Genomic DNA, 24,569 nt, shown 5'->3' with positions numbered 1-24,569 from the left:
GTGGGGTGAATTGAAACCACATATCTACAGACATGAGAACACACACACACATTCATTTTAAAGTGCATCGGTGCCGAACAAATGAAAAGCATTTATCTCCTCAGCAGAAGAAACCTCAGCTCGTCTCCACCAGTCGTAGCCATCTGATTGATTTCTCCTGTCTGGTCGTTGACGGGAGATGATGAGGATTATTAAATGACTCAATCTTTCTCTGTCCTATCTGCTTCTCTGAAAATAACATTTCCTAGTTATCAGTGCTGAACACTTCTTGTCTGGAGCTTTTTTTTAACAATGAAGCTTGATTAGCTCGTGTTCATCTTGGTCTAACTCCTGGTAAACAAGCTCAGGAGGTCTACGCTCTTGTTCTCACGGTTAACGAGGCACTTTACTCTCAGCTCACTCTGACAGTAGGCAGAGCCTTTGCTGGATTGTGGCAGAGGCGAAGACGGGCCGAGGTCCACGCCAGTGAAGGAGAAATATGGACTGCATCGGTCCAGTGCTTTTAATGAAATTACAGAGCAGAGGAGTGCTGTAAACGGGTACACAGGGCTGTTAAAACAAGGACAGACTGGAGCAGCAGACCGGGTCAAAGTGTGGAGCGCTGACCGTTTGTTTAAACATGCCGGAGACGTCAGCTGGAGACTCAGGTCGAGGGATGGTCACAGGGAATAACATACATCTTATATATCTGTACAGATGATGAATTACTGGCCCCATGATGGGAAATTTATATTATCAGTTATCTATCTATGAGTTATATTAGATCACAAAGTCAAACTGCCCTCACTGACTTGGCAAGAGCAGCGACACACTTCAAAGAAGAAGAAGAAGAAAGAAGGAGGTGGATGACGATGAGGAGATGAAGAAGAAGAAGAAGTGAGAACAAACTGTCTGTCCGTCTGTCTTCCTCTTACACTTTCACAGAGAGCCACAGGACTCCGGCACATATTTGTGCTCACAGCACGTGCGATATATTTTGCTAATAGTATTCACGCAGTGTTTACTTGCAGGCAGCCCCAATCCATGAAAAATTTAAATGACTTCTACCTGATTCAAACCATCCTTTCAAATATTTTTGCTGCACACCAAAGGGAAGTTGGAGATAAATCGAGCCCACTCTGTAACGGCTCCTTACACTTCAATCACCTACATCTGAATAACCCCAAAGTGTTTCCATGAATACTGATGGCTCATATGAGGAAAAAGCAGCTGGTGGGAGTCCAAATATTGATTTGATTTCTTGGATTTACTGATTAGAGGTTTAAAAAAAAAAAATGTGATTAGCAAGACTGACAGAAACTCATTTGCTGTCAGCTCAAGGTTTCTCCTGTATCGACTCCGCCGGGGAGAACCGACTGTCGGCACGGTCGATTATCACGACAGCCATCGCGTTAGGATCAGTGGCACCTCTGAGGGCGTCATGAAACTCTGCACGTCGGGCCAATGCTGCATGGAAATTATTGGTGATGTCATTAGTCTTTCCTTCGGGAGTGTGTGATGGAAGGCATGTGCTCCACATCTAAGTACCTCCATCCCGGCTCGTGCTTCAGAAATGTGCCCCGCGCTTTGTTGTCATTATGTGAATCAGGCTTGTTCTATCATAGGAGGTACTTATGGTCACTCTGAAAAGGAGGTATAGGGAAAAAGGCCTCAAGCGTAAAGAATAAAAAGAAGGTAAATTACAGCTGCTGTGGAGGTCTTCCGTCAATGCGACACACTTACAGAGGGTTTAGAAGATTCAGTTCCCAGGCAACAGAGCAAGATGAATAAAGGCCATCCCATTTCCATGAGTGTGCAGGATAGGCCGGCGATGAAGCATCCACAATTTCACATCAGAAGAAGCAGGAGGGAGATAAAGAGGAGCGCTACAGCCAGTGTCTTAGAGGAAATGATGCAGAGAGAGAGCAGAACAGAGGGTTTGTGTGCAGCCTCTCGCCACAGGAAGCTGTTAGAAACCTCTTCAGGACATTTATCCCATTCATCTTCCACAACACGATTTGTCCCGCAGGAATAAAGCAACCACCCACGGTGAGACTTCACACATCAACCCCCCCCGCGCCACAAAAATGCATCATCCGCTGATGAAGCCAAGCGTGCACTTAATTCTACTGGTGTGGCTGCGTCTCCCTGTATGTTCCCCTCTAATCACGGATGTAGAGGGCTAATCTGGCCTCTGTCAGGGGGCAGATGTTGGTATTTTTTGGGCAGATAGGATTGTGGGAGGAGGGAGAACACGAGCCACAGTACAAGGCCAGCTGGGAGAGAAAAGTGGAAATAAATTAAATGACAATAATCGGCGAAGAGACGAAGCTGAACATGAGCGGTGCAGTGACAGGCCAGTACGGTGGAGAAAGGGGGGAAGGTGGTGTTTTGTTTTTGGACCCGTGTGGCCACGGTCATTAGATGATGACATGTTAGTTTCAGTCAGTGTCTGAACCTGTTTGTCAAGCTCGGGTGGAAAAAAATAACAGAGCAATGAAAAGCAATTTCATTTATCTGGTCCTTCAACAATGAAACAGCTTCAAAGACGACGATAAGGGCAAAAATAAATCCAACCGTTTGAGCAAAATTCACAACAATTCTGCAAATGTGTCTTATCATAAAACATGAAATACAGCACTACTATTTAAATAAATATGTGTGTCATGTGTGCTTCATTTCTAAGCAGTTGGTGCCATATAGTAGTCAAGTCTCTGCAGTAAAGCTAAAATCCCAGTTTTGAAAGTTGAGGTACACTTCGACTGATGAAGAGCTATTAGACTGATCATTTACACACATTTCATAAAAGAAGAAGGCGATATTATATCAATGGCAAACATGTCAAGTTTTTAATATACTGACAGCAGTCAACAGCAACGAACACAGGCAACGTCTGTGAAAAAAGTCACCAGACTCCCTTAAAAAATGCTCAATTTTGTGAGTTGTGGAGTTCAGAGACACTTTATAAATGTTGTGAAACATTTTCTACAACAAATTCTGAACTATTTGGAGCTTCTTGTTAATTCAGCAAATGTTCTACATGAATATATTTCTTTATTTGTTTGTGTCGCACATGAGATGTATGTTCATGCGGTGTCATCAGATCACTCGGGATAGATGCTAATAACTCGTGGTTTGCCAGACAAGAAGAAGTCGACAGCTCCTCTAGATGTTGTTGATATCTGACTCCATATTCTTTACTTTGGCAGAGTCTTTTTTTTTTTTTTTTTATTTTATTTTTTTAAAGTATATTTTTTTGGCCTTTTTCGGCTTTATTGACAGAGTAGCTGAAGAGTTTGGACAGGAAGCAGGGTAAGAGATGGGGAGTGACATGCAGCAAAGGGACCCGGGCCGGGAGTCGAACCTGGGTCCGCTGCAGAGCCTTCGGCACATGGGTCACGCGCGCTACCAACTGAGCTATGCGGCGCCCCGGCAGAGTCTTAATTAAGCGATTAAGTCTTAATTAGTGATGAACTTCGTTTATGGACAGCCGTGTTCCTGAGTCCATGCAGTAACATCCTTTAAACAATCACGGCTGCAGTGTCGCCTGAAAGATCGAAGGATTCTGTTTCCTTTGTGTTTCCAGTCTTTATGCTAAGCTAGGCTAACCATCCAAGAAGGAAGGGTCATTACCAGACTGTGGTGACATTTATATTGAAGTGAACGGGAGACAAATGGAGAAACACACTCATACCCAACTTATCTACGTGGTTCGACTTCTGAAAGAAAGAGGAGCCTTAAAGGAGTAGATCAACCGCTGATTTATTTTGATCTACACGTTGTTTGTGTGCAGGAAAGGCTCCTGTTTGCAGTATATCTGCAGTCACATCAGCATAAATCAGTCGGACGTCACAACATGCTTTCATTTTCTGGAGGCTTTTCCCCATCAGAAGTCAGACGATGTAGACGTAGAAGTCCCCTGACCCCATCTTAATATTTACCGCACAGACATGAGAAAGTTATCAGTCCTCTTGTGTGTCGAACGATTCTTTTTACAGCTTCTAAATAAAGTGGAAGATCAAATCTTTGAATTAATCAGGGTTTTTGTCACCATTTGAGCAGAACTGCAGCAAACACATTTCCTGATGTAAAGAGAATATGGTCATAAGCCTCGGAGACATTCATGTCCAGAACGTTTTAATTGATTTCAAATAAAATTAATTAGGACCACCTGATAGAATAATATGTTCATCACGTTCCAGCTGCAGATTCAGGATCTTGAATGAGGCACTTTTGAGGGTTTTTTGATGATTGGAGGGAAAAATATTCTGCATATCTCACTCTCACTGTTATATCTGTCAATCAATTTTGATTTAATAATACCAAGTAATACTAATTAGTATGTGAATCAGTTTCACTGTACATCCTCTGCCTCTCTCTGGATGCTGATGAGACATTTCCCTCCTCATCCACTCTTCTTTGCTGCAGCTCCGAGTTTCTCTTTCTTGTGTTTTCATGTATTTTAAATGAGTGTGTGGTGTTGTCAGTTCTGTCCTCTCAAAGTCTGAGAGTTTTTTTTTAAAGGTTGTCGGTTATATTACTGAAATAACGTCTGTGATTACCAGTTTTGTCTGGCAGCAGTTGCTAACAAGTGTCTGAATGAGACTACAGAGGTTGTCGTCCCTTTGTATCATATTGGTACTATTGATATTTTGGGATCGATCTGATCACCCCATCACACTTTCTGATGATGTCTGGAGAGGAAACTTTCCAGTGCTCTTGGAGAATAATATATTGGGATACATCGGTGCATTTGGGGGCTGAATCAGGTGAGAACAATCCTCACTGGCTGTCAGACTGTCGGCTGCTCTAACAGGCTCTCAGAGGACCGTGGGAGCACCATGAAAAAATCAAGAGCAGCACTGGTGCAGAGACAAGTGGAGTGATTACAGGCGGGAGCGGGTGAATATGCAAGTGGCTGACCTTCTTTATATTTGATAGCAGGCCGTCACTCTTTGTTTCGCATTGTTCTGTGAGCAGCCAGGAGACGAAAGGAAAGGGGATTTTAACAGGCCTCCAGACGGCACTGCAGATTAATTATCTGCCAGTCAGCGAGATGCACTTAAAGATTTAGAGCAACTGTGCAAGAGCGAGGTCATAAAACTGACCTGAACACCTGCGTGGACTCAGGATTGGAGAGCAGCGAGAGACTTGAAGTGAAAACTCACATTAGCAGTAGCTTGTTCCGCTCGCCGCCGTCCTGCCAGTGGAGAAGTGTCGATCTCTGAATGTGACGTAACCTGGAGGACAGTTAAGGTGGAACTACTGTCTTCCAGCAACAACTATCCACGCCAGATCTCACACGACTTTTCCGGCTTTTGATTTTAGTAGCCCTTTTTCAACTTCAAGGTCAATCCTGTTTTTTGCTAACAACAAAACAACAAATTATCCGCATTTATATGGAACTAAATTTTAGGAGCGTTCCACCTTTTGTTATCGTAAAAGTGCCCATAGCACTCCCATTGAAAATGAGTTTAGCCCGAAAACGAAAATATGCATTTACACAAAGGTTTGACAAATATACATTCACTAAAAAAAAAAAAAAAAAGCCTAGGTTGCATTTTGACGAGAGTTTCACTTTAAAAGTAGCCTAAATGCCAGATTAAGATTGTAGTGGCTCTTGCCGGCCAGCTGGGACTGTGTTCAATGAGCTCTCTTAGCTTTTTAGTCCACGAAATAGTTAAAGAAGCAACAGCGTGCTTTGTGCTAACACTAGCTGCTGCAGATGTTGCAGACGTTCTATGGTTCAGGGACAGTGTGCTTCGTGCTACTTGGTTAGCACCTGAACGATTGTTACCACTCATATTTAAGCATCATCTTCATCGCTTACCACAGTCCACCACCTCAAGACATCGAACATTAGCAAATCAGACGGCTGGATGAGGTTATTAAAAGCCTTTAATAGATAGATACTTGGTTTATTTTTCTCTTTGGTTCATCAGAGCATTTGATATTCATCGACTGTTATATTTGAAAGAAACTCTCTCAAACACTTATTAACCCCGAGCATTAACAGGAGACTGGAAGTGGCTGGAAGTGAACCACGGGAGCTCCACACTTTCTCATCAACTGCAGCTAAAAATTGCCACGAGGAGCCCGGACCACCTCGCTGCTCCGGTGGAGCTGCTCCCTCTCCATCCACCTGCAGCAGTAAAGTTAACATAAAAAAAAATAAAAAAACGTCTTCTCAGTGAGTCTGACTGGCTTCATTACTGTGAAAGTGTAAATGTTGTTCATACGTTCTTCGCCATGTAATCCTCCTGGTGTTTAACTGCCTCTTTACTGTCTGTTCCCTCCATTTATCAGTGTTCAGCAGATACACACTGTGCTCCAGTTTATTAATTGGAGGGTACTGCGCCCCTCCCTTCTGACATTTAAACAGGCTTAGAGAAAACAAAATCGTTATCCATCACGGTTTCCTTTTTTCCTCCCTCCTTGTCGCCGAGCCTCTCCTCGGCACTTATGGGATGCTGTTATTGTGCACATCTGTCTGGGACTTCTTCTTATTATCAGTGGAAAACTCTTTAAGGCTCGGCTTACAGTCGCATCACGTCCTCTGAGTTACAGGCGAGATACCGGCCTCCCACCATGAAATGAAGGAGCCCACTCGTGTCTCGTATGATGGAGCATCATATAATTGCGTCCCCTACTCATGTTCATTGATCTCCTCTGAAGGATTTAAGCTTGCTGTGGCCAGCAGCCGCGCGCTATAGGCCAGACTGATACATCACCTATCGGGCTGGTATTGACACTTTATTTAAAAAAAAAATCATATAATGAAAGGAAAATCCTGGTAATTTTATTTGTGGCAGTCAAGATACGCGATGAGAAAACTGAATTATTCTTCTTTTTTGCATTAAACACGATTGAGAAGCTGCTGAAACATTTCATGTAGCCCCAGCTAGCATCGTTTTTAGCGTCTTTGTACTCACAAAAAACTGTTCTTGTCGATACCATCACGCTCAAAACTCTCATTCACATCACGACAAATTCCAGGAAGCTGAATATGCAGGTGAAGCTATCAATGATTTTACAGCATGTTAAGGCCGGTTGTCACGTTATTCATCTCCAGGCGTCCATTTCTCTCCGTCTCTGTTCATCACCTAGATTCTACTCACAGCCCGGCCAGCGAGGATAAAGCTCAGATCCAGATAACGTCCCACGCTGAGATCCAGGCTGTAGCTTCATCTTCGTCGTCACATGTTCATCTTTGACTGACTGGTGTTTGAGTTTGTTTGAGCATTTCAATAACATTTTCCTGATCTATGACACTCTCATTTAGCTTCCTTAAACGAATAAAATTGGATTGCAAACTTTTTTTTTCAGTTTAAATACATTCATTTAGCTCCAGGAATCAGTCGTTGTTGTTGTTTCTCGGGAAGACGTTTAAATCTCAAGAGAAAAGCCTTGACGGACTGATTTTCATTAGTGATTAAACTGCATGAATAAACTTCAGACAGGATTATAAAGGGACATTAATTTCCTGTGAGGATAGTGTCGTTTTTTTATCTATGTGATTCTGACTTTAAAGCAGAAATAGATAACCTTTCCCTGAGGCACAGAGAGCACTAAAACAAATATGTACGGCTGTTAATGGTGAGAGAAACACATTTTTGATGACATTTCAAAGGTGTCATGATTTACACATATGTGTGACAACAGATAAGAGGTAATTTTGCAAGTTAAGAAAGTCAGAGTTTGTTGTAAAAATATTAAATACCATCTAGTTTTGGGTGAACAGATTTACATCACTAACACCAACGTGGGCGTCAACTTGGAAAAGAAAAAGTCTCAACAAATCTCTCCATACTGACAGCTTTAATGTGAAAGAAGAGTCATTTCTGTGAGCGAGTTTATATGTTGGACTGGTTAAAATGACTCGAACTGACATGATGTGATCCTTGTGAAAGAAGACGTATCTACAAAAATACTCATCTGACTAAAACTGAGCTGTCATTAGTGGCACTTGTTGCTTAAAGTGCTCCAAGATTAATATGTGTAAAATCTATGAACGATCGTACTGTAATTTTACTACAAGGGTTAATTCTGGAGATGAATCCCTCCTCAGCTGCTCTCTCTGAGCTTTTTTCCTCCTTCAAGAGGTTTCTGTTTGTTGGTTTCTTTATCTGGATCCAGGGCCTGAGGATAGAGGAGGTAGTACGCTGTGCAGATTTTAAAGCCCCTCGAGGAACATTTGTGATAAGAATAACATCACCTTGACGAGTGTTATTGGTTCCACCTGAGCTTTTGCCGGTAAAAACTCCAGTGAACTGTGTCCTTGACAGGAGCTCAGCTTTGTGCTGCGTCTCCCAAAAGCAACGAGATTCGAGTCAAGCTGTCCTTGAGTCCATCAGTCCAGTTCACTGACAGCCGTCCTCCGTCTCTCACCTTCTAGGAAGCAAATCCTTCAACCACATCATGAACATATTCAGAATACAGCACTGTTTTAGCATTGTGTGATGTGTGAGAGATGAATCTACTCACGACACAGGGGAGGGAAAACCAGTAAACTGCTCCTTGCTGCACAAATCAGAGAAATATATACAGTTATTGATGCACAAATATCTTCCTGTGCTGCAGCTGAAATACCTGAGTTAGTAAGTAAATAGTTCATACATCAGTTTACCTTAAACATAAGCCAATATCATGTTAAATATACAAAGAAAGGATTCTTATTTTGTGGTTTTTGGTCGTTCCTCTACACTTCAGTCTGCTTGCTGAGCTTGCGTGGCTAAATGTTTCCGTTAGTCACGCAGGCTTAGTTTTTAACTTTTGCTCCAAGATGAACGAACCAGCAAACAACACCACACTTAAGAAGACTCCACACACTTGCACCCAACTGAAAACACCCTCGATCCTATTTCTCTTTGAACTGCAGTAAATGACTCGCGGGGCCGAACAATGCAGCACATCCGCCCACTGACTCAACAACCAGATCCATCCTCAGCCACACAGCGACCGAGTGTTGTTAATCTTTGTGCTGCTGCGTTTCTGTGCGGTGTAGATTGTGGCCCTGCCGCTCCATCACTCATCTCGCGTTAGCCCCTCGACCTCAAGTCAATTGCATCGACATTTGCTGGGCTCCGTGTGCTTCAGTCTCGCCTCGGGTGAGTGAAGATGTAATTAACAGGCACTTCATTTCATGGCCTGCCCGACCTGCTCTTGAGAGGTGCGCTGCAAAAGTGAGCTCTTCTACACAAGTTTTAGAGAGACGACTAACAGGAAACAAATAATCTTTTTTAACTATCATGTGCGAAAACAAAAATGATACTGAAGAGAGAAATAGACTTATGAAACCTAAGATTTCCACTTATACTGTACAGGGTAACCAGGCAGTTGGTCTGGGTGCTAACAGTCACACCTGCCACACATTTTAAGACATTTCACTCGAGCACCACATTCAGCTCAGGAGGAGTTTAAATACTTAACAGAAAAAGTGAATTGTTGACCAGCTGGTGGATGTCGAGGAAAGTCTGGTGATCACTGAAGTCATTAGGATCCAATTCGACCTTATTGCAGTTCCTAAAATGGCCACATGAGGCTCCAAAAACAAGACTATCCTGTTAACACCTGTGCTGAGGTGTCCGACTTTACAGCATGTTTACATGACGGGTTTCCAAACTTACAGATGCCAGATTAAAGTAAAAGTCTGATATTAAACTAAATAAGTATCAAAAATATAAGTGAAATAAATAACATTTCTATCTATGTAAATGTAAACAATGTCAACTCAAAATGATCGACATTCAACTTTTTTGCATGTAATCTGCAAAGTAACTAGTAACTTAAGTTGGTAAAAGGTTCCATATCTGACCCCAGAATGTGGTGGAGTGGAAGTACAACAGAGCAGAAAATGGAAATACTCCAGTAAAATACTAAGTACTGCACCCAAACTTCAGCTAATGAACTCTCATGTTAGTTTGACATGTTCTCCGTCAGCTCTGTATGAAACCCTGAATGAAGACGAGGAGAAAAGACTTTGTTCATGTTTGTTTATTCATGATTTAAAGCTTCAGTTTGTTCACACGTCCCGTCAGTAAAGTCTGTTAAACCGCTCTTGTTCAGTGATTTCATGATCAGATTCACTTCATCCACACAGTCAGTGTGTTGGAGCAGAATCTCAGCTATGTACAAGCAAATAATGAAGCATCTCCTTATTGATTATGATCATGTGAAGTGAAGTCATCAGGAGCAGCGAGAGCCTCCGTGGCTGAACAGACACAGGAAGGAGCGCCGCCTGAACAAAGTCCAACATTTACAGAACAACAAGAAGGCGTCAAAGTACCGCCCACAGTGTTTGATTGACAGGTTGATCTGTGTGCAGTGAAGAAATGCCACAACAATCAGCTCTCAGCAACAATGATGGAAACACAACAAGTCTGAAGGAATGAAACACACAATTTAACCCACTGACCCTGAAATGACTTCAGACTATTTGAGTTTACTGAACACAGCAGAGGATTCAGAAAACCATCCAAACTGAAGTCCAGCACAGAGCGGCTGAGTGAATGTGGTCTGGACTCTGTGGAGGAGAGTCATGGTGTCAGAGACGCTGTAGAAGGACAGAATACCTGCACTGTGATCCAGGTACACTCCAACTCTGGAGGACTGAGGACCTGAGACGGGAGTTTGGACTTTGTTGTGATAAAAGTTATAACTGTCTGTGTAACAATCTAACCTCCAAGATTTGTCATTGAATCCAAATCCACATTCATCTGAGTCCCCTGCTCTGCTGATATTCTTGTATGCGACTGCTACATAAACTGTTCCTCTCCTCTCCACCTCCCAGTAACAACGTCCAGTCAGACTCTCTCTACTCAGGACCTGCCACCACCCAGTGAATCTGTCTGGATGATCAGAATAAGACTGTTGTTGACTCGTGTGTGTTGCTTTTCTGTTCCCCTCAGATAATAACAGCTGTGTGTTTGCTGTGTTTGGATCCAGTGTGATTTCACGTGAATATCTTAAGAAGTCAGCTCTGGTCTTCGGCTCTGGTTGTGGGTTTGACAGTAAAACATCCACTTTCATCACTGTCAGTGAGATGTTGGTCCATGTGTCTCTCAGGACGTCCTGTAGTTTGTCTCTGAGCTCTGACACAGCTGCTGTCACATCCTCAAAGTACTTGAGAGGACGGATGTTGATGCTGGATGAGTGTGTAGACTCACTGAGTGCTGACAGTGAGGGGTAGTTGTGTAGAAACTGGTTGTGATCCTCTGTGTGTGAGAGCTTCTTCAGCTCAGCGTCTTTCCTCTTCAGCTCAGTGATCTCCTGCTCCAGCTTCTCCTGAAGCTCTTTGACTCGACTCACTTCAGTTTCCTGCTGGGATCTGACCTGCTGCTTCACATCAGAGCGTCTTTCCTCCATGAGACGGATCAGCTGGGTGAAGATCTTCTCACTGTGCTCCACTGCTTTATCAGCAGAGCCATTGATGGCCTCCACCTCCTGTTGAAGCAGCTTCACATCTTCCTCTCTGTCCTGGATTCTCTGCTGGATGTTGTGTTGACTCCCCTCCAGCTCTCTCTGCCTCTCAGTCCTCTCTGCTGCAGCTGACACTGTGTCGTGGCCTTTATGTTCGTCCATGGAGCACAAAATACAGATACACTGCTGATCAGTACGGCAGAAAATCTTCATCACCTCATCGTGACGAGAGCAGATGTTCTCCTGGAGCTTCTCTGACGGCTCCACCAGCTTGTGTTTTCCATAAGCAGCGATTTCAAAGTGAGGCTGGATGTGTTTCTCACAGAAGGAAATCATACAGAACAGACAGGACTTGACAGCTCTCAGTTTCCTCCCAGTGCAGACATCACAGGCCACATCTTCAGCTCCAGCATAGCAGAGATCAGCAGCAGCAGCTTGGAGTTCAGTCTTCTTCAGCTGCTCCACTAAAGCTGCTAACATGGTGTTTTTCAGCAGCTCAGGCCTCGGTGTGAAGCTCTTCCTGCACTGAGGGCAGCTGTAGATCCTCTTCTCATCCTCTGTGTCCCAGTGGTCTTTAATACAGTTCTTGCAGTAGCTGTGTCCACAGGGAGTCGCCACCGGATCCTTCAGTAGATCCAAACAGACGGAACAAGAGAAAGTCTCTCGGTCCAGCTGAACTGCTTTCTGCTCCATTTCACCTCTCAGTGTCAACGACCGTCTGAGTTTCACTTCCTGATAACTGCAACTAGTCTGAGCTCTGATCTGAACAGGAAGTGTTTGTGCAGCGAATGAAACCTGTCAGCTCAGTTACGCCCATCCACAGACTGTAGATCTGAAGGGGAGGGAACAAGGAAATCTAGTGACAGAGTGGAGCTGCTGTGTGAGAGGAGGAAGAAGAGGGAGGGCTGATGGAGCTGTGACTCCCTCCAGGACGAGGAGCAGCTCTGTCAACCTGAACTTTGTCTCCTCTTTTACAACAGAGCCTCAGTTAAAACCTGCTCCACTCTTGAAAACATCAAAGTTTGTAGTTGTCAAATATCTCTTGGCTCCTCAGGCTTTGCTGATATTTCTCTGATTCTGTTAAAAACAGCTGACGGACAGTCGGGAGTGATCAAACTGAACTCTCATAAAGATTCAAGCTGCTGTATAATAGTCGTCTCACACAGTTAATGATCAACTTTGAAGCATTCGTGACAAAACAGCTGAGCGTCAGAATCTCATCCTGAGCCAAAGCAGCATTTCAAGCTTCAGACGTGTCGAAACAAATAAGGAGCCTTTATGGTTCAAGGGAATTATTTCTAAACTTATTCACACAGATCAAATTGGATTTGTAAAATGAAGGCAAATTGCAGATACCATGCGTGAGTTATTTCATATAATGTACTTTGCCAACTCATCGGTCACTCTAGCTGTTGTGGTATCGTTGGACATCAAAAAAGTGTTCGACCACATTGAATGGCCCTATCTGTTCAAAACACGGTATGAACTTGGATTTGGTCCCGACTTCATTAAGTATAATTTCGAATCAATTTCATCTTAACCGTGGGACCCAGCAAGGGTGTAATTTGAGCTCTTTGCTGTTTATCTTATTATTAGAACCTCTGGCCATTTCAATCAGAAATAACCATAATATTAAAGGTGTTCCAGCCCCGTAACAGAATTAAATCTAAGTGTTTTTGCAGATGACATATTGTTGACAGTATCTGACCCACCCACCTCTCTTAGATGTATTTTGGACACGGTGGAAGATTTTGGCTCCATTTCAGGTTATAAGGTGAACTGGGACAAATCTGAAGCGCAACCTTTAAATGTTTGCTGCCTTAAATCACAGATTATTGGTTTGCCATTCAAATGGTCTCCTGAGGGAATGTGTTATCTTGGTGTAACTTTGAAATCATTTGAAAAACCTAATTAATGACATCAAGGTACATATGGAAAGGTGTAAAATCCTCCCACTGACTATCTGGGGTTGAATAGACTCTATAAAAATGAACGTTTTTTTTTTGTTCTCGTTTTCCTTCCCCACTAAATTCATTGATTTATTGTATATGTAACCCAGACTGATCGCCTCTGTATGTGTTTGTTTCATGTTTTTTTGTTGTTGTGGTTGTTCTATCACTTTTACTTTATATGAACTGAAAAATGTATTGGTAACTATGATTAAGTTGATTGTGTCTTATTATCTTTGACTCTCTGGCTGCCAATAAAAATGTAAATGATGAGCTAGTGGAGCACGAGTCCAACCAGATCATTGATTTCTGAATGTTTTATCTTATATTTTATTGCTCTTATTGTTTTATAACATGAAGTCAGGATCATTTTGTATCATGAGTAAAACATATTCTTCTAGTTATGAACTCTCATGTTAGTTTGACATGTTCTCCGTCAGCTCTGTATGAAACCCTGAATGAAGACGAGGAGAAAAGACTTTGTTCATGTTTGTTTATTCATGATTTAAAGCTTCAGTTTGTTCACACGTCCCGTCAGTAAAGTCTGTTAAACCGCTCTTGTTCAGTGATTTCATGATCAGATTCACTTCATCCACACAGTCAGTGTGTTGGAGCAGAATCTCAGCTATGTACAAGCAAATAATGAAGCATCTCCTTATTGATTATGATCATATGAAGTGAAGTCATCAGGAGCAGCGAGAGCCTCCGTGGCTGAACAGACACAGGAAGGAGCGCCGCCTGAACAAAGTCCAACATTTACAGAACAACAAGAAGGCGTCAAAGTACCGCCCACAGGGTTTGATTGACAGGTTGATCTGTGTGCAGTGAAGAAATGCCACAACAATCAGCTCTCAGCAACAATGATGGAAACACAACAAGTCTGAAGGAATGAAACACACAATTTAACCCACTGACCCTGAAATGACTTCAGACTATTTGAGTTTACTGAACTCAGCAGAGGATTCATAATAAACCGAAACTCCAGCACAGAGCGGCTGAGTGAATGTGGTCTGGACTCTGTGGAGGAGAGTCATGGTGTCAGAGACGCTGTAGAAGGACAGAATACCTGCACTGTGATCCAGGTACACTCCAACTCTGGAGGACTGAGGACCTGAGACGGGAGTTTGGACTTTGTTGTGATAAAACTTATAACTGTCTGTGGAACAATCTAACATCCAAGATTTGTCATTGAATCCAAATCCACATTCATCTGAGTCCCCTGCTCTGCTGATATTCTTGTATGCGACTGCTACACCAACTTGTCCTCTCCACTCCACCTCCCAGTAACAACGTCCAGTCAGACTCTCTCTACTCAGGACCTGCCACCACTCGGTGAATCTGTCTGGATGATCAGAATAAGACTGTTGTTGACTCGTGCGTGTTGCTTTTCTGTTCCCCTCAGATAATAACAGCTGTGTGTTTGCTGTGTTTGGATCCAGTGTGATTTCACGTGAATATCTTAAGAAGTCAGCTCTGGTCTTCGGCTCTGGTTGTGGGTTTGACAGTAAAACATCCACTTTCATCACTGTCAGTGAGATGTTGGTCCATGTGTCTCTCAGGACGTCCTGTAGTTTGTCTCTGAGCTCTGACACAGCTGCTGTCACATCCTCAAAGTTCTTGAGAGGACGGATGTTGATGCTGGATGAGTGTGTAGACTCACTGAGTGCTGACAGTGAGGGGTAGTTGTGTAGAAACTGGTTGTGATCCTCTGTGTGTGAGAGCTTCTTCAGCTCAGCGTCTTTCCTCTTCAGCTCAGTGATCTCCTGCTCCAGCTTCTCCTGAAGCTCTTTGACTCGACTCACTTCAGTTTCCTGCTGGGATCTGACCTGCTGCTTCACATCAGAGCGTCTTTTCTCCATGAGACGGATCAGCTTTCTGAAGATCTTCTCACTGTGCTCCACTGCTTTATCAGCAGAGCCATTGATGGCCTCCACCTCCTGTTGAAGCAGCTTCACATCTTCCTCTCTGTCCTGGATTCTCTGCTGGATGTTGTGTCGACTCCCCTCCAGCTCTCTCTGCCTCTCAGTCCTCTCTGCTGCAGCTGACACTGTGTCGTGGCCTTTATGTTCGTCCACGGAGCAGAGATAACAGATACACTGCTGATCAGTACGGCAGAACATCTTCATCACCTCATCGTGACGAGAGCAGATGTTCTCCTGGAGCTTCTCTGACGGCTCCATCAGCTTGTGTTTCTTTAAAGGAACTGCTTCATAATGAGGCTGGAGGTGTTTCTCACAGTAAGAGGCTGGACAGGATAAACAGGACTTGACAGCTCTCAGTTTCCTCCCAGTGCAGACATCACAGGCCACATCTTCAGCTCCAGCATAGCAGAGATCAGCAGGAGCAGCTTGGAGTCCAGTCTTCTTCAGCTGCTCCACTAAAGCTGCTAACATGGTGTTTTTCAGCAGCTCAGGCCTCGGTGTGAAGCTCTTCCTGCACTGAGGGCAGCTGTAGATCCTCCTCTCATCCTCTTTGTCCCAGTGGTCTTTAATACAGTTCTTGCAGTAGCTGTGTCCACAGGGAGTCGTCACCGGATCCTTCAGTAGATCCAAACAGACGGAACAAGAGAAAGTCTCTCGGTCCAGCTGAACTGCTTTCTGCGCCATTTTACCTCTCAGTGTCAACGACCGTCTGAGTTTCACTTCCCGATAACTGCAACTAGTCTGAACTCTGACCTGAACAGGAAGTGTTTGTGCAGCGAATGAAACCTGTCAGCTCAGTTACGCCCATCCACAGACTGTAGATCTGAAGGGGAGGGAACAAGGAAATCTAGTGACAGAGTGGAGCTGCTGTGTGAGAGGAGGAAGAAGAGGGAGGGCTGATGGAGCTGTGACTCCCTCCAGGACGAGGAGCAGCTCTGTCAACCTGAACTTTGTCTCCTCTTTTACAACAGAGCCTCAGTTAAAACCTGCTCCACTCTTGAAAACATCAAAGTTTGTAGTTGTCAAATATCTCTTGGCTCCTCAGGCTTTGCTGATATTTCTCTGATTCTGTTCACTTATCTTCTCCTGGTTAAAAACAGCTGAGCGACAGTCGGGAGTGATCAAACTGAACTCTCATAAAGATTCAAGCTGCTGTATAATAGTCGTCTCACACAGTTAATGATCAACTTTGAAGCATTCGTGACAAAACAGCTGAGCGTCAGAATCTCATCCTGAGCCAAAGCAGCATTTCAAGCTTCAGACGTGTCGAAACAAAACTCATCAGACCAGTTTTTGGTGAACTGTGACGTCATCTGTTGGTTTGAGGACGACCGTTTTTAAGGCTTTTGGCATCACGAGCGCTGCCATCTTGATTTTTAGAACCAGAAGTCAGCATATTTGGAAAAGAGGGCGGAGCTGGAGATTGATATGCAAATGTTTTGTCTTTATTTATGTATTTAGTGTGAATGCCGAAGGCATCCCGTACACTTTTTGGCACGCTTCTCCTCCTACAAACTTTGTGCTATTGAAATCATTCAACCATCAAATTGTGCAGCTTTTTTAGGACATCATCGTGTGTACTTTTCTTTTTTTTACCTTTCATAATTTTGGAAATATTAAGCTTTTTATGCAAAATTTTTCCCATTCATCCTTATGGGGATTTTTTCAAATTTCATTCAGCTATAACTTCAGCATACGTTCAGCTATTGAAACCGTTCAGTTTTTTAAGCTCTTTCAGCCTTGTGCTTTTCAGCTTTTCAACTTTTCAACTTTTTCATGAATTCAGCTTTTTATGAAAAAAATTTAACATTGCTCTCCCTGTGCAAGCGTGGGTTTTCACCGGGTACTCCGGCTTCCTCCCACAGTCCAAAAACATACTGAGGTTAATTGATCATTCTAAATTGTCCGTAGGTGTGAATGACAGTGTGTGAGAGTGTTTGTCTCTATGTGTGGCCCTGCGATGGACTGGCGACCTGTCCAGGGTGTCCCCTGCCTTCGCCCTAAGTCAGCTGGGATAGGCTCCAGCCCCCCCGCGACCCTGCAGAGGATTAAGCGGCGTACATAGAATATGTACAGATGATGGATGGATGGATGGAATTTAACATTGCCACAAATGGGAAAATCTTCAAATCCTCTTCAAAAATCCTCGACTTTCAACCTCTTCTTCTCCCTCATGCTTTGAGCTAGAGACACCACTCCAACTTTAAAAGAGTCACCCAACCTTGAACTATTGGGCTTGTGTTCAGTTTTTAAAGATATTGTACGCTTTTGGACTAATCACAGTTTTAGTTTGAAGAACTTTTAGCCCGTCTTCTGACTTTATAATGGGTGTGTATTGCATCGCCTAGAGTGCGTGACATCATCGCTAGAGTGTAGAGCAGCTGGATCCACTCAAGAAAAAAATTATCTTCAGCTTGATTTAGATCCCAAACCTTTTACTCAACATAGACAATGTATACATAGAAATGTAGGAAAACTTGTTGGCTTTCAGATGATGGTCTCATTTTAGATGTACGAGTTACAGTTTTGGATGTGGAAGCCCTGGAGCAACAAGAAGTGAAGCAGCTGCCCCATAAGCCGCAATGTTAATTTGGAGCCTAAATTTCTAGAGGACAGCAGACGGTACCTGATTTGTCTCTCTCGTTCTTGCCCTCATTTCTCACTTTCCAGTAATAAAAACCAGATGACCGAGATCAGCAATATCTCCTCTCACTCACCATATAGATGTTTTGACCCTAACTATTAACGTTTTTTGTAATATCGCAGGGGTTTGTGAGGCATTTTCCCATTCATTCTTATGGGGACAGTGTGTGTATCTGTAGAATGCGTGTGTATTGCGTCAGCTAGAGTGAGTGACACAATCACCTGATTGGAGAGCAGCTGGAACACTGGAGAGAGAATTCTCTCTTCAGCCGGATTTGAATCCAGCATCTTTTACTTTACATAGACGATGCAGCCATTTTAAGCTCTTTCTGCCTTTAACTTTCAACTGTTTCAGTGTTTTTTCACCTTTTTAATCTTTTCTGCTTTTAACTTTCCACCGTTCCAGTCTTTTTTCACATTTTTAACCTCTTTCTGCACTCTTGCTCGTGACCTTTTTAGCCTTTTGAGATGTTCATCTTTCTGCCTTTTCAACTCCTTTAAACATTCCGCTTCATGTTCAGCTTTGAAAATGTTCAACTTGTTAAACTCTTTCAGCCCTCTTCAGCTTTTCTGTCTTTCCATCTTTTGAAAATATCCATCTCTCTGCCAGTAGACATGATGTCTACTGAGCTACATGGACAAGGGAGCATGGCCCAAATATAACAAACAAATTATAATAACCGGATGTATGACGGCCAAAAGACTCGTGGCTACTAACTGGAAGGACGCGGACCACCAGAAAAAGGAAGATGGCTGCAAACGTTCCTAGAGACAATTTCTATGGAGGGAGCTGCTGCTAATCTTCTGGAAAGGTGTAATGAGGAACATTGTCTCTTATGGAGAGAAATAATTAACATGATACGCAGGTTACCCTCTTTCCAGACGACCCTGAAAGATCCTGAAGCTTCTGGTTGGGTTTGAGTTCAATCAGCCTGTACACGCCTGCTGTGTAACTGTTTACAGATTGTATCGGCTCCCATTGAGCTGCTGAGATACAGATGATTTCTGTACATCACCACACTGTTTTTTTTTGTTCATCTTTTTGTTCTCGTTTTCCTTCCCCACTAAATTCATTGATTTATTGTATATGTAACCCAGACTGATCGCCTCTGTATGGGTTTGTTTTATGTTTATTTAGGTTTTGCCAGGTTTTTTTGTTGTTGTTGTTTTATCACTTTTACTTTATATGAACTGAAAAATGTATTGGTAACTATGATTAAGTTGATTGTGTCTTATTATCTTTGACTCTCTGGCTGCCAATAAAAATTGAAATGACGAACCAGATCATTGATTTCTGAATGTTTTATCTTATATTTTATTGCTCTTATTGTTTTATAACATGAAGTCAGGATCATTTTGTATCATGAGTAAAACATATTCTTCTAGTTATGAACTCTCATGTTAGTTTGACATGTTCTCCGTCAGCTCTGTATGAAACCCTGAATGAAGACGAGGAGAAAAGACTTTGTTCATGTTTGTTTATTCATGATTTAAAGCTTCAGTTTGTTCACACGTCCCGTCACTAAAGTCTGTTAAACCGCTCTTGTTCAGTGATTTCATGATCAGATTCACTTCATCCACACAGTCAGTGTGTTGGAGCAGAATCTCAGCTATGTACAAGCAAATAATGAAGCATCTCCTTATTGATTATGATCATGTGAAGTGAAGTCATCAGGAGCAGCGAGAGCCTCCGTGGCTGAACAGACACAGGAAGGAGCGCCGCCTGAACAAAGTCCAACATTTACAGAACAACAAGAAGGCGTCAAAGTACCGCCCACAGTGTTTGATTGACAGGTGGATCTGTGTGCAGTGAAGAAATGCCACAACAATCAGCTCTCAGCAACAATGATGGAAACACAACAAGTCTGAAGGAATGAAACACACAATTTAACCCACTGACCCTGAAATGACTTCAGACTATTTGAGTTTACTGAACTCAGCAGAGGATTCAGAATAAACCGAAACTCCAGCACAGAGCGGCTGAGTGAATGTGGTCTGGACTCTGTGGAGGAGAGTCATGGTGTCAGAGACGCTGTAGAAGGACAGAATACCTGCACTGTGATCCAGGTACACTCCAACTCTGGAGGACTGAGGACCTGAGACGGGAGTTTGGACTTTGTTGTGATAAAACTTATAACTGTCTGTGGAACAATCTAACATCCAAGATTTGTCATTGAATCCAAATCCACATTCATCTGAGTCCCCTGCTCTGCTGATATTCTTGTATGCGACTGCTGCACCAACTTCTCCTCTCCACTCCACCTCCCAGTAACAACGTCCAGTCAGAGTCTCTCTACTCAGGACCTGCCACCACTCGGTGAATCTGTCTGGATGATCAGAATAAGACTGTTGTTGACTCGTGTGTGTTGCTTTTCTGTTCCCCTCAGATAATAACAGCTGTCTGTATGCTGTGTTTGGATCCAGTGTGATTTCACGTGAATATCTTAAGAAGTCAGCTCTGGTCTTCGGCTCTGGTTGTGGGTTTGACAGTAAAACATCCACTTTCATCACTGTCAGTGAGATGTTGGTCCATGTGTCTCTCAGGACGTCCTGTAGTTTGTCTCTGAGCTCTGACACAGCTGCTGTCACATCCTCAAAGTACTTGAGAGGACGGATGTTGATGCTGGATGAGTGTGTAGACTCACTGAGTGCTGACAGTGAGGGGTAGTTGTGTAGAAACTGGTTGTGATCCTCTGTGTGTGAGAGCTTCTTCAGCTCAGCGTCTTTCCTCTTCAGCTCAGTGATCTCCTGCTCCAGCTTCTCCTGAAGCTCTTTGACTCTACTCACTTCAGTTTCCTGCTGGGATCTGACCTGCTGCTTCACATCAGAGCGTCTTTTCTCCATGAGACGGATCAGCTGGGTGAAGATCTTCTCACTGTGCTCCACTGCTTTATCAGCAGAGCCATTGATGGCCTCCACCTCCTGTTGAAGCAGCTTCACTTCTTCCTCTCTGTCCTGGATTCTCTGCTGGATGTTGTGTCGACTCCCCTCCAGCTCTCTCTGCCTCTCAGTCCTCTCTGCTGCAGCTGACACTGTGTCGTGGCCTTTATGTTCGTCCATGGAGCAGAGATAACAGATACACTGCTGATCAGTACGGCAGAACATCTTCATCACCTCATCGTGACGAGAGCAGATGTTCTCCTGGAGCTTCTCTGACGGCTCCATCAGCTTGTGTTTCTTTAAAGGAACTGCTTCATAATGAGGCTGGAGGTGTTTCTCACAGTAAGAGGCTGGACAGGATAAACAGGACTTGACAGCTCTCAGTTTCCTCCCAGTGCAGACATCACAGGCCACATCTTCAGCTCCAGCATAGCAGAGATCAGCAGCAGCAGCTTGGAGTCCAGTCTTCTTCAGCTGCTCCACTAAAGCTGCTAACATGGTGTTTGTCAGCAGCTCAGGCCTCGGTGTGAAGCTCTTCCTGCACTGAGGGCAGCTGTAGATCCTCCTCTCATCCTCTTTGTCCCAGTGGTCTTTAATACAGTTCTTGCAGTAGCTGTGTCCACAGGGAGTCGTCACCGGATCCTTCAGTAGATCCAAACAGACGGAACAAGAGAAAGTCTCTCGGTCCAGCTGAACTGCTTTCTGCGCCATTTTACCTCTCAGTGTCAACGACCGTCTGAGTTTCACTTCCCGATAACTGCAACTAGTCTGAACTCTGACCTGAACAGGAAGTGTTTGTGCAGCGAATGAAACCTGTCAGCTCAGTTACGCCCATCCACAGACTGTAGATCTGAAGGGGAGGGAACAAGGAAATCTAGTGACAGAGTGGAGCTGCTGTGTGAGAGGAGGAAGAAGAGGGAGGGCTGATGGAGCTGTGACTCCCTCCAGGACGAGGAGCAGCTCTGTCAACCTGAACTTTGTCTCCTCTTTTACAACAGAGCCTCAGTTAAAACCTGCTCCACTCTTGAAAACATCAAAGTTTGTAGTTGTCAAATATCTCTTGGCTCCTCAGGCTTTGCTGATATTTCTCTGATTCTGTTCACTTTTCTTCTCCTGGTTAAAAACAGCTGAGCGACAGTCGGGAGTGATCAAACTGAACTCTCATAAAGATTCAAGCTGCTGTATAATAGTCGTCTCACACAGTTAATGATCAACTTTGAAGCATTCGTGACAAAACAGCTGAGCGTCAGAATCTCATCCTGAGCCAAAGCAGCATTTCAAGCTTCAGACGTGTCGAAACAAAACTCATCAGACCAGTTTTTGGTGAACTGTGACGTCATCTGTTGGTTTGAGGACGACCGTTTTTAAGGCTTTTGGCATCACGAGCGCTGCCATCTTGATTTTTAGAACCAGAAGTCACCATATTTGGAAAAGAGGGCGGAGCTGGAGATTGATATGCAAATGTTTTGTCTTTATTTATGTATTTAGTGTGAATGCCGAAGGCATCCCGTACACTTTTTGGCACGCTTCTCCTCCTACAAACTTTGTGCTATTGAAAAAATTCAACCTTCAAATTGTGCAGCTTTTTTAGGACATCATCGTGTGTACTTTTCTTTTTTTTACCTTTCACAATTTTGGAAATATTAAGCTTTTTATGCAAAATTTTTCCCATTCATCCTTATGGGGATTTTTTCAAATTTCATTCAGCTATAACTTCAGCATACGTTCAGCTATTGAAACCGTTCAGCTTTTTAAGCTCTTTCAGCCTTGTGCTTTTCAGCTTTTCAACTTTTCAACTTTTTCATGAATTCAGCTTTTTATGAAAAAAATTTAACATTGCCACAAATGGGAAAATCTTCAAATCCTCTTCAAAAATCCTCGACTTTCAACCTCTTCTTCTCCCTCATGCTTTGAGCTAGAGACACCACTCCAACTTTAAAAGAGTCACCCAACCTTGAACTATTGGGCTTGTGTTCAGTTTTTAAAGATATTGTACGATTTTGGACTAATCACAGTTTTAGTTTGAAGAACTTTTAGCCCGTCTTCTGACTTTATAATGGGTGTGTATTGCATCGCCTAGAGTGCGTGACATCATCGCTAGAGTGTAGAGCAGCTGGATCCACTCAAGAAAAAAATTATCTTCAGCTTGATTTAGATCCCAAACCTTTTACTCAACATAGACAATGTATACATAGAAATGTAGGAAAACTTGTTGGCTTTCAGATGATGGTCTCATTTTAGATGTACGAGTTACAGTTTTGGATGTGGAAGCCCTGGAGCAACAAGAAGTGAAGCAGCTGCCCCATAAGCCGCAATGTTAATTTGGAGCCTAAATTTCTAGAGGACAGCAGACGGTACCTGATTTGTCTCTCTCGTTCTTGCCCTCATTTCTCACTTTCCAGTAATAAAAACCAGATGACCGAGATCAGCAATATCTCCTCTCACTCACCATATAGATGTTTTGACCCTAACTATTAACGTTTTTTGTAATATCGCAGGGGTTTGTGAGGCATTTTCCCATTCATTCTTATGGGGACAGTGTGTGTATCTGTAGAATGCGTGTGTATTGCGTCAGCTAGAGTGAGTGACACAATCACCTGATTGGAGAGCAGCTGAAACACTGGAGAGAGAATTCTCTCTTCAGCCGGATTTGAATCCAGCATCTTTTACTTTACATAGACGATGCAGCCATTTTAAGCTCTTTCTGCCTTTAACTTTCAACTGTTTCAGTGTTTTTTCACCTTTTTAATCTTTTCTGCTTTTAACTTTCCACCGTTCCAGTCTTTTTTCACATTTTTAACCTCTTTCTGCACTCTTGCTCGTGACCTTTTTAGCCTTTTAAGATGTTCATCTTTCTGCCTTTTCAACTCCTTTAAACATTCCGCTTCATGTTCAGCTTTGAAAATGTTCAACTTGTTAAACTCTTTCAGCCCTCTTCAGCTTTTCTGTCTTTCCATCTTTTGAAAATATCCATCTCTCTGCCAGTAGACATGATGTCTACTGAGCTACATGGACAAGGGAGCATGGCCCAAATATAACAAACAAATTATAATAACCGGATGTATGACGGCCAAAAGACTCGTGGCTACTAACTGGAAGGACGCGGACCACCAGAAAAAGGAAGATGGCTGCAAACGTTCCTAGAGACAATTTCTATGGAGGGAGCTGCTGCTAATCTTCTGGAAAGGTGTAATGAGGAACATTGTCTCTTATGGAGAGAAATAATTAACATGATACGCAGGTTACCCTCTCTCCAGACGACCCTGAAAGATCCTGAAGCTTCTGGTTGGGTTTGAGTTCAATCAGCCTGTACACGCCTGCTGTGTAACTGTTTACAGATTGTATCGGCTCCCATTGAGCTGCTGAGATACAGATGATTTCTGTACATCACCACACTGTTTTTTTTTGTTCATCTTTTTGTTCTCGTTTTCCTTCCCCACTAAATTCATTGATTTATTGTATATGTAACCCAGACTGATCGCCTCTGTATGTGTTTGTTTTATGTTTATTTAGGTTTTGCCAGGTTTTTTTGTTGTTGTTGTTTTATCACTTTTACTTTATATGAACTGAAAAATGTATTGGTAACTATGATTAAGTTGATTGTGTCTTATTATCTTTGACTCTCTGGCTGCCAATAAAAATTGAAATGACGAACCAGATCATTGATTTCTGAATGTTTTATCTTATATTTTATTGCTCTTATTGTTTTATAACATGAAGTCAGGATCATTTTGTATCATGAGTAAAACATATTCTTCTAGTTATGAACTCTCATGTT

General features: G+C 43.0%; 3 protein-coding genes across 3 annotated transcripts; all 3 read right to left on the bottom strand.

Moving 5' to 3' along the window:
- Positions 1-9,956: 9,956 nt before the first annotated feature.
- On the bottom strand, positions 9,957-12,414 carry LOC119019860 (tripartite motif-containing protein 16-like). Its single transcript, XM_037098793.1, has one exon. It carries the CDS (start codon positions 12,088-12,090, stop codon positions 10,411-10,413), a length of 1,680 nt encoding a protein of 559 aa, XP_036954688.1. The 5' UTR covers positions 12,091-12,414; the 3' UTR covers positions 9,957-10,410.
- A 1,410-nt stretch (positions 12,415-13,824) lies between these two features.
- LOC119019861 (tripartite motif-containing protein 16-like) lies at positions 13,825-16,283 on the bottom strand. Its single transcript, XM_037098794.1, has one exon. It carries the CDS (start codon positions 15,950-15,952, stop codon positions 14,279-14,281), a length of 1,674 nt encoding a protein of 557 aa, XP_036954689.1. The 5' UTR covers positions 15,953-16,283; the 3' UTR covers positions 13,825-14,278.
- Positions 16,284-19,400: 3,117 nt separating this feature from the next.
- Positions 19,401-21,810, bottom strand: LOC119020191 (tripartite motif-containing protein 16-like). The gene has a single exon (XM_037099403.1). The coding sequence runs from the start codon at positions 21,500-21,502 to the stop codon at positions 19,829-19,831; it is 1,674 nt and encodes a 557-aa protein (XP_036955298.1). The 5' UTR covers positions 21,503-21,810; the 3' UTR covers positions 19,401-19,828.
- Positions 21,811-24,569: the final 2,759 nt, after the last annotated feature.

Source organism: Acanthopagrus latus, chromosome 5 (genome assembly GCF_904848185.1).
Source record: "Acanthopagrus latus isolate v.2019 chromosome 5, fAcaLat1.1, whole genome shotgun sequence".
Taxonomy (NCBI): domain Eukaryota; kingdom Metazoa; phylum Chordata; class Actinopteri; order Spariformes; family Sparidae; genus Acanthopagrus; species Acanthopagrus latus.
This window is presented reverse-complemented; position numbering and strand designations above follow the sequence as displayed.

What these genes read in the sequence shown, in the direction of transcription:
- LOC119019860 (XM_037098793.1), bottom strand. Translation starts at nt 12,090, where the DNA reads ATGGAGCAGAAAGCAGTTCAGCTGGACCGAGAGACTTTCTCTTGTTCC.
- LOC119019861 (XM_037098794.1), bottom strand. Translation starts at nt 15,952, where the DNA reads ATGGCGCAGAAAGCAGTTCAGCTGGACCGAGAGACTTTCTCTTGTTCC.
- LOC119020191 (XM_037099403.1), bottom strand. Translation starts at nt 21,502, where the DNA reads ATGGCGCAGAAAGCAGTTCAGCTGGACCGAGAGACTTTCTCTTGTTCC.